The following is a 10654-nucleotide window of genomic DNA, read 5'->3' as shown; positions in this document are numbered from 1 at the left end:
CCCCCAACGCCAAATCTGATCAAATTCAGCTTACTGGGCCACCGAACAAAACCAAAGGATGACGATAAAATATGTGGATGCCCACATAAAGGTGCGAGGAAAGCTATAGGAGTACATAATATCAAAGTTTGATGTGGATAAAATTTAGCCAATGTAAACACCCACGTGGACATCCACATTAATAATAATAATAATCCACATCATACTCTCATGTCGTTGGAGGCCACTTCAGCTAGATTCACTTGGATTTGAGAACGGAGAGATTTAATTAGAAAAATTATAAAAGTGAAATGGATTAATTTGATATATTAAAAGTGCAAGGATTAAAAAAAAAAGCGTAAAAGTAAGAGGTGAAACGTAGAACTTTTCTGTCAGAAAAGCAAGTTGTTTTTAATGGAAGCAAAAATTATGCATTTTAACAAAGGGATCCAAAGTTGAGCCATGTCAATGAAAATAAACAATAACATATTGAATACACATGCTACGTAGATACACCAGACATTTGCAAGATGGTCCCTCTAAAATCAAACCTACTATGGCATATTAGGTTGAAACTCGAGAGAGTATCTATTCAAGCAACAAAAATAGAGGCAAGTGACAAGTAAGGAAGACAAATCGAGAAATATAGAAAGAGAGATGCTCATCATAGATAGAACAAGAAGACAAAAATAAAGTAAGTATATGTCATCACAGAAACCGGACGTGCTTTAAAAATCAATCGAGCAAGACGACGTAGAAATGGCGATAACTTTGTTGTCCAGTGCTGTCAGAAGACAATTCATCCTCAGCTGATCATCTGCGCCTTCATCAGTCTATGTCCAGAACGATTAAATTTTGTTAGTCATTTGCAAAGATCATCATCGTCTTATAGAAAATCGTGCCACATAACTATTAATGAAAAATCTATCAACATATGTATGGCCATGCATTTTGATAGAGCTTATAAAAACATGATCTCTGGCCCATTCGCTTAATGACACCTAAAAATGAGAAAAAACTAATTTACATTGATTTCATTTTTTTTATTACAATACAGCAATTAGTTTAAAAACCGAAAAGGAGTTTGCAATTGAAAATAGGAGTACTGGATGAGCTAAAATAGAAAAGGCAACAGAATGAAAAGGTAAAAAAAAAAGTTAAGACATTCTCTCTTAAATTGTCCCAACTAATAAAGTAGAACTTAAGAATTAGACCCGATATTTTGGCACTTTTAAGTAAAATTGCAATTATTATTCTTCGAACAATGCCACAGCAACTAATTTTCAATGATAATATAACCATTTTGATATACTTTCAAGCAATAATAAAAAGTTATACGCACTGGGCCTAATAGTTGGTATAAAGTTCGGAAAAAAAGAAGTGATTTTACTGTACCGTGGGAGATCGATCGTTAGATACAGATAATAAAAGAAATGTAAAACTTGTGGGTAACTCACCAACAAACTCGATGAAGGGTTCAAGTGAGACACGGGCGAGGGGATGGTCCCACTCCAGCGCTTGCCACGTCTCCTTATCTGTCACAATCCGTCCAAGGGAGGGGAGAGGAGAAAGGAGGCCATTGTCTAGTGGGTGCAGTCGCAAGGGAATCCTCTTCAGCTTCGGACAACCGTATATTTCAATATATTGGATGTGATCGCAACTCTCCATCCGATCACATATCCTCTTCAGTTCCGGAAGATCCGGTACAGTCAGGCGTGTTAACTTCGGGAAGGAGGGCTGCATCATGTTGGGAGCAGTGCCTATTATCACCTCTATGCCATCACAGTGTGAGATTGTTATATCTTGGAGGAAAGGGATGTGGAGCAACATATCGTGCGTCAGCAGCACCCCCTTCACGTTGTTGCATCCAAAAATTTTTAACATTGTAAGACGACAAGTGGCACCAATTGGTAATGGCCCACCTATTATTTCCTTTAATTTCTCACACCCAAATATTCGAATGGACTTCAAATTTGGAAGGCAAGTGATCAGCCAGTCCCATTCCACCACTCTTTTCATTCTACGACAATCCTGCACTTCCATAAAGTTTAGATTAGGTGCAGCTAAATCGATCTCTTCTAGTTTTGCTGAGCCTCTGATTGTAAACCAGTGTAGATGTGGAAGCCCCTGTCCCTCCACTGAGAGACGCTTCAATTTGGAACAGCGATTGATGTTCAGTCTCTGCAGCTGAGGGACGTGGACAGCACCCAGCTCCTCCAACTTCTCCCATTTCTCTATGACCAGCTCCTCTAGATTCTCCAGTGGGCCTACCTCGCTCAAACTTGTCACCCCACTGCCCCCTCCTACTTCCAGTACTTGCACATTTCTTGGAAGTAAATTGCTGCCATCCCCACCAATTTGTCCATCTACCCTTGCCGTAATAGCGCTGCTACTTTCAATATATGCACATATCTTTTGATCAAGCCAATTGGAAAACCCTTGTTCACCAAGTTTTACAAAAAAACAATTCAAAGAAATTAGATACTTCCTTGACATATCAAATTAAAGAGAGAATATAAACAACATGAACAAATTCGAGACTTCCCTGACTAATCAAGCTTAATCAAATTAAACAGAAAGAAATTCAATATGTGCAGAGATGCAATTGGAAGTCCAAGAACAGGTGTTCCTTTCGAAAAACGAGAAAGACTAATTCACACTGGTTTAATTTTTTGATTAAAGTGCAGCTATTAATTTAAAAAGCAGGTCGGAGTTTGAAAACGAAGATAGAAGTACTAGATGAGATAAAACAGAATAGGCAACAAAAAGAAAATGTAAAAAGCGTTTAACATGCTCCCTTAAACTCGCCCGACTCATGAAGTCAAGAATTGCCTCGACATTTTGGCACTTTTAAACATCATAATCTACCAAAATGAAGAAGAAGTGTAGTATTTTTAAGGTACAATAGGGAGGGAAAAAAAGAGAGCAAAGATTGTTGTCAGTATTATTCTTTCAAAGTGAAGGGGGTGTTTTCTTTACCAAAATTTCAATAATAATATAACCATTTTGATATACTTTCTAGTTGTGATAAAAGTCATACACTGGGTCTAATAGTGTGGTGTTGAGTTTCCAAAAAAAATACAGAAACAAAAAAGAAACTTACTATACCGCGGGAGTGCATCCTTCGAAGAAGGGCCCGCAGGAGATGGAGAGGATAAAAGAAAGGTAAAATTTTGCGGGTGACTTACCATAACTCCTGGCTAAGTATTGAAGTGAAGGTTGGAAAAGGGATTGGTGGTCCCACTCCAGCGACTGCCACGTCAGCTCATCTATCCAAATATCATGCTTATCGCGGGGACGATGGTCAAGCAGAGGAAGCCTCTTCAGCTGCTGACAGTCATCTATCATCATATATTGGATTGAAAGGGAACTCACGGTCCCTTGACATATGCTCTTCAGCTCCGGAAGACTACATAGAGTCAGGCTTAATAAATTTAGGAAGGAGGGTTGCATCATGTTAAAAACAGTGCCTATTATCACCTCTATGCCCATGCAGTCTTTGACTATTACATCTTGGAGTAACGGAAGGTGGAGCGACATGTCATGCGCCATCAGCACCCCCTTCAGGTTGTCGCATCCTACTATTTCAATATTTTTAAGACGACAAGATGCACCGATTGGCGGTAGCCCACCTAATATCTCCTCTAATTGCTCACAATCTTTTATTTTAATGGACCTCAGATTTGGGAGGCAAGTGGCCAGCCACTGCCATTTCACCACCCACTTCATTTTAGGACACCTGTACACTTCTATATTATAAAGAAAAGGTGCTGCTATATTAATCCCCTCTAGTTCCTCCGAGCCCTCGATTTTAAACCATTGTAGATATCGGAGCTCATGCCCCTCCTTCAAGAAATGCTTCAGTTTGGTACACCAAGTGATTTTCAGTCTCCGAAGACGAGGGAAGTGGACAGCACCCAGCTCCTCCAGCTTCTCCCATTCGTTTATCTCCAGCTCCTCTAGATTATTAAGTGGGCCTACCTCACACAAACTTGTCACCCCACTGCACCGTCCCACTTCTAGTACTTGCACATTTTTGGGAAATAGAGCGCGGCCATCCCCACCAATTTCTCCATCTACCGTTGCCACAATACTATGGCCACTTTCGATGATTATACGCCTCTCATGCTTATCCCTAAAGAGGTAGTTTCCTGATGCACTCAGTGCCAGGTCATATGGTTGGGAGCTGTTTTGCTCGACAAGCCTCACACATGCATTGAATGTTTCAACATTCAGAACAGAGCAATAGAGTCCTTCCACCATTGTTAATTCTATCTCTACCTCCTCTTCCATCATGTAATTAATCACCAGATATTGCAAGTTCACCAGCTTCCCCAACACTCCTTCCGGTAATGCCTTGATCTCTATGCCAAGCAGGTCAAGGTACATCAGCTTTACCAACATCTCCATCCCCTCCGGCACTTCTTCAAGCATTGCACACCCACTAAGGTCCAACTTTTTTAGGGATCCCAACTTTCGCACACAAGGTATAAAATGTAATTCCTCACACTCTCGGAGTAACAGTGCTTCTAAGCTCTCCAAGTGAGATATAGTGTCCGGTAAATCCGTGATTTTCGTTTTGCTGAGATCTAGAACCTTCAACCCCTTCATATGCTTGAAGAAAGATTTGTGGATGGCTTCCAAATAGACATTGTTATTCAATGACAGCCTCATAAGTTTAGGGCAATTTGGCGATATGCCATATGGGATTTCTTTTATATCGTTGCTTTGTAAAAAGACTTTCTCTAGGTGATCGGTCCATAACTTATCTTTTGGAATTTCTTTCAATCCCATGTTCGCCTTAACCATGTGAGTTGTGCTCGTCACTATTTGCAATGCCATGTCCCTTATCAAGGGGTGTACTAACAGATATTCTTTGTCTTTATCAACCCCCAGGCAAGCCTTTTTTATTTTGTCCAATATGATGTTACCTTTATCGTGCAATTCTTGCCGAGTGGCTATTCCACTTAACAAGCCCTCATCTATGAAAGATTCTATCAAAACCTTTTCAATGATTTCAGCTTTAGAGTACTCTCCAAAACAGAGTATTAAATGCAAGAAACACTGCTGCACTTGAAGATTACCCAAGTTCATGTAACTGAGTTTCAGTTTCTTGAACACACCAAGTCCCATCATCGAATTTTCTAAATGCTGCAACAAGTCTTTCCATTCATGCACTCCCTTTAGTCCCCTCATCTGAGTTGCGATCTCAATGATCCCAAGTGGCAAACCTCCACACTTATCCAAAATGGAGCTTGCAATATTTTTAACTTCTGAAGGGAGGTCTCTCCCAAAGCAAAGCTTTTTCAAAAATAAGACCCAACAATCATCTCGCAAATCTAGAGGACCTATTTTGACTTGTTTTTGGCAGACCATCTTCTCACATACATCTAGCGATCGAGTTGTCATTACCAACTTAATGCTTCCTTTCTCAACTGGAATTCCCACATCCTCAATGTCAAAGTGCATCCACAGACCATCTAAACATAAGACAGCTCTCTTTGTCTTCAAATGCCTATTCAATATGCATGCCCTCCTCTTCACATCCTTATCCATTGAGAGATTGTCTAGTCCAACTGCATTGGCAATCTCGTTTTGTAGTTTATAGATGCTAAACTTCCGAGGTACAGTGACCCAGAACACATCATTAAAGGTAGGATCCTCAAGTACTCTATTATGGACATGCATTAGAATGGTTGTCTTGCCAACTCCCGCCATTCCATAAATACCAATGATGACAATCTCATCCTCCATTAGATAGTTGCAAATCTTATTTATTGTCTTCTTACTTTCCTTGTCTACTAGCACTGTTGTTACCAAGGGCAAACTTTTCCTACGTCCAGCAGCATGTGTTGTCCAACCTTTTCGGAAGCTACAGTGGACTAGAATATCTTCAACTTCTTTGCTCAAATCATTTATTCTTTCTACTTGCTGTGGAGAAAGAGATCTGCCTTCTTGGAATGCTTGGACCATGCTCCAGTATTCTCCTCTTAGCCTTTGTGCTTTCCTACACCATGTCTCCAACCCATCCATGTCTGCTTCTTGATTGCTTAGTTCTTCCAGCTTTCTTTTCAGAGTTGGCATAACATCAACCAGCCCACAAGCACCTGGTTGACTATCTACTAGTGCATCATCTGTCCTCGCATCTAACATCAAGGAAATACTCAGTATGAGATCAGTACACATTTGGACTCGTTGAAGGGGAAACAAGGAAATTTTCATGAATTTTGTGAAGTCATCAAGACAATACCAGTCCCCTCAACACATCGAAATATTTTGAAAACTGGAAAGTGCCTACCAAATGCATGCTTACCCCTTCTATGCATCCTCTTTTTTAATTTGGAAGTGCTTTTGGTAATTCGTTAGGGAAACATGGATGAAATAAGAAATGATGTTCACAACTTTGGCACATGAGATTGAAATTGAACCGATGCCTATGCAAATTGATATAATTATCCATCTCCAAAGTCAGCCCACTAGCAAGGAAAGTTCACTGATCAAGCGATCTCATATACACCTCCCTCCCTCTCTCCCTCTCTCTCTCTCTCTCTCGCGAAGCTCCCAAGGTTCAGACGACTCTGTTCATTTGTTCATTTTCTATTACTATTAGGAATCTAAATGTCCTGCTATATCCAAATTCTTAGGTAAGGATTAGAAAACAAATTCGGTGTCCTGCATGAGCTTCTAACATATGGTGAATTTCGAAGTTTCACATACCTTCTGGAACCTCTGCATTGGGTTCTCCCTCTTCTACATTTACTGGGGGTGGCATGTGAGTCAAAGCTTGAAGTGCAAGGTCTCTGCCGCCACTGGGATGACTCAAATTCCATGGCTGAATGTTAGAATCAACGGCATGAGATTGAGGAGGTTGTGTCCAGAATGAAATGTCCCCATGTGTGGTCATGTTTTGAGTAGGAAGATACTGACTGGGCACATTCATCTCATGCAATGGATGAAAGTCTGATGAATTTGCACCTACAGTGCTTATGGCATTAGAGCTCAGGTATGGCATGACAACAAATGAAATCTCTCTCCGACCATCTTCATTGTTTGCAATCACAGGCTGACCATCTTCATTGCTTGCAATCACAGGCTGACCATCTTCATTGCTTGCAATCACAGGCTGACCATTGCTTATGGCATTAGAGCTCAGGTATGGCATGGCAACAAACGAAGTCTCTCTCCGACCATCTTCATTGCTTGCGATCACAGGCTGACCATCTTCATTGCTTGCGATCGCAGGCTGATGCAGACCCACTTCATCGTTATCTGGTCTGCTGCTCGATTCCACCACTGTTTTACCCTTCATCGCCTTTCGGGCTTCCGATCTCACTCGGCCATCAACGTCCTTGCAGTCATTGATCCCATATCCTCCAACTCCGGCTAAGTGGGCCTTGATCCTGGTCGCGCTTCCAGCATACGAATTCCCACAGAAGTTGCAGTTCCAGTGTTTGTTAGGCAGCAATTTCACATACTTCCAAAAGGGGTCCGTCTCTCTAGGCATTTTCTCTGTATCCCACAAAAGAATGGACAGATAAGTTTCAAGGAAGACCTTGAATTTTTGGGTGAAGAATGGCGCCGAGGCCTGTAAGATATTTAATTAATTTTGGACTTCGGAATTGGGTCAAAATCTTCATCAATCCCCAATTCTTTTAGAAAAAGGCCCTGCTTCAGTGACTCCCACCATCATTTCTACCCCAGTTCTCTTTTCACTCTCGGATATGAAGATGACATGTTTAACTGGGTTCTGGAAATTTTGCTCTTTAAATTTGTAGCTACTTTTTTGTTTATTTTTTCACTGTTATCTTATCTTTGGGAACGCGGTTTTCTTTCTTGTTCAATGTTCATGGGCTTGCGCACTCTTTCTTGGGTAATATCTCTATCATGCATCTCCCTTCAGCCCCTAATCTTGCCCCTTGACTCCGCTTTCAGCAAAATTTCATAGCCCGGCTCAGCTGCACCCTTAAGTTTTTCCATTTACTCGGTTGGGTTCTTTACAAACTAATTCTAAGGATACATGGTAAACTCTCCAGTTTACAAGCGTCAAGTATGACTGACCACTCAGCTAACGATGATTTATTTTTTATAAAGCAATAAAAGTCTTCGTTCTGGGCTCACCGGCACCATTATGTAGTAGAGAATACATAAACGAAACCCAGCCAACCCATAAATCGACGATTACGGAGCGACATAAACTAGAGACCGAAGTGCAAAAATTTGGGTTCACAGAAGAGAAATGGGAGAACGAAAAGGGAGTAGAGAGATTGAGAGAGAGCGAGTACCTCCGAGCTGGTGAGAAGAGGGCTTGGGGGTTGAATCCCTAAGAGAGCGTCCGCGAGGAAACAAGCTTATAGCTGAAGCGGAGTTAAAAACTGGGGGCAACCCTCTGGTTTTGTGCAGAGGAAGTAACCGAACACCTCGACGAACATCGGAAACCTGCATGGGACGATCTATATATATTAAAACGTCTAAGGCGTCTCAAGAAAAAGGTATATGTATTCCGGATGGGTGGGTCCATACTTGACTAAGCAAAACGTTTCGACTGTCCAATAGAAAGGAAGGCCTTTTTTTTATAATAATAAAAATTAAGAAAACGTCTAAAACACCTCCAGAAAACGGTGATCTTTATATATTCCGGATTGGTGGGTTGGAACTGACTAAGCAAGACGTTTCGACTGCCCAGTAGAAAGTAGGGTTGAAAAAAGCTCCCATATCTAAATCTAGATAGAGTGAGGTTGGACAAGCACAAAAACACCTCTAAAGAACTCACAAATTTAGATTTAGATCGAGAGATGAAAACTTCCAAAACTCTCTAACAAGTCACCGCTTCTAAGGTAATAGGACCTCATCGTATTTCTTCTCGATTTTGATAACCTTCTTAATTTGGAGGATCTGAAGCAATTGATTGATACCTAACGATGAAAGTGAAAAATATGCCAAGAAAGTAAGGCCTTTATTTATAATAATAAAAATTAAGAAAACGTCTAAAACGCCTCCAGAAAAACGGTGATATATATATATATTCGGATTGGTGGGTTGGAACCGACTAAGCAAGACGTTTCGACTTTGCCCATAGAAAGTAGGGTTGAAAAAAGCTCCCATATCTAAATCTAGATAGAGTGAGGTTGGACAGGCACAAAAACACCTCTAAAGAACTCACAAATTTAGATTTAGATCGAGAGATGAAAACTTCCAAAACTCTAACAAGTCACCGCTTCTAAGGTAATAGGACCTCATCGTATTTCTTCTCGATTTTGTTAACCTTCTTAATTTGGAGGATCTGAAGCAATAGATTGATACCTAACGATGAAAGTGAAAAATATGCCAAGAGAGCAAAGAAGAGTATGGGTAGCGAGCAAGGGAGAAAAAAAAAAATTAGACGAAAATGATAAAACATTCCCCGATCATATCGTAATAATTTTAGTTGAGAAGATGGAGCCTCCCTTGACTCGACTATTATTTTTCAAGCTTGAACGGTTAACCTAACAACAAATTTAATCATTGTTTTAAATTCCTCCGGCTCTTAACGAATGCAAAAAGGATCGGTGTTTTTTAATTTCAAATGAATTTTGGTTCTTTTTCTCCATTCATATCCTTAATTTTAATTTAGATTTCAATACACGAGAATATCTCAGGCCATTATATATTGTTTTTTATTTTTATTTCTCTTCCCCTACCATCCACTAAATTCCTCAGTAACCGAAATTTATGTTGGGAGTTAGCAGAGGAGATCGAGAGAGAGAGAAATGAAGTAGGGAAGGGGGTGTATCCGCTTTGACAAGACATTTTATAGGGACATGGTTGCGAGAAAGTTAGCAAATCACGGCGGTGGTGGGGCCCCAGAGTGGGAGGACGGCAGGCCCCACGGCGCATGCACCGCCATCCCTCGCTCTCCAATGCGGTTGGGTCTTTGTGACGTCAGCAATTGGCGAGGCGGACCGCACATCTGTGCTGACCCGGACAGCTCCGTGTTCCCATGCTTTGCTGCTAATCAGTCGGCATACTGGCCAATAACATTATTATCCTTCTTAGATTCAATACGCGCGTCCTCCTCTTCACATCCTTTATCATTTGAGAGATTATCTAGTCCGGCTACATTGACAATCTTTTCTCGTAATTTATAGACGCTAAACTCTTGAGATACAATGACCGGAACACATAATTAAAGGTAGGATCCTCAAATACTTTATCATGGACATGCTTAGAGTGGCTTTCTTGCCAACTCCCCTCGTTCCATAAGTGCCAACGATGACAATCTCAATAATCACAAATCTTGTCACCTTACTTTTTTTGCCTACTAGCTCTATTGTTAACAAGGGTCAACTTTCCCTACATCATGTAGCATGTGATGTCGACAACTTTCGAAAGCTACAAATGGCAACAATTATTGACAACTTCTCGATTGCTTCGCTCTCCCCGCTTTCTTCTAAGAGATGGCATATTCTCATTGACAAGCCCACAATTACTTGGTCGACTAATCACAACAGCATCCTTTGTCCTTGCATCTAACATTGAGGAAATACATATAATACTTTATGGAAGCATATTGTTCACTAAAAAAATGGGTTTATGAAAAGAGAGGAAATTATCGAAAAATGCATAAACATATTATAATTGTACCGATTCGGTCTTAAGCTTATTTTTTTGACTAATTGAGTTCTAAATCTTTTGTAAT

The 10654-nt window shown here is 40.6% G+C and overlaps 1 protein-coding gene across 1 annotated transcript; it reads right to left on the bottom strand.

Moving 5' to 3' along the window:
- Positions 1 to 434: 434 nt before the first annotated feature.
- On the bottom strand, positions 435 to 8313 carry LOC108955395 (probable disease resistance protein At4g27220). The gene is made up of 5 exons (XM_039315929.1): positions 8262 to 8313; positions 6697 to 7488; positions 3168 to 6125; positions 1437 to 2417; positions 435 to 812 (listed from the first exon to the last, which is right to left on the bottom strand). Exons 2-5 carry the CDS (start codon positions 7481 to 7483, stop codon positions 808 to 810), a joined length of 4731 nt encoding a protein of 1576 aa, XP_039171863.1. The 5' UTR covers positions 7484 to 7488; positions 8262 to 8313; the 3' UTR covers positions 435 to 807.
- Positions 8314 to 10654: the final 2341 nt, after the last annotated feature.

This window comes from Eucalyptus grandis, chromosome 6 (assembly GCF_016545825.1).
Source record: "Eucalyptus grandis isolate ANBG69807.140 chromosome 6, ASM1654582v1, whole genome shotgun sequence".
In the NCBI taxonomy this organism is placed as follows: Eukaryota; Viridiplantae; Streptophyta; class Magnoliopsida; order Myrtales; family Myrtaceae; genus Eucalyptus; species Eucalyptus grandis.
This window is presented reverse-complemented; position numbering and strand designations above follow the sequence as displayed.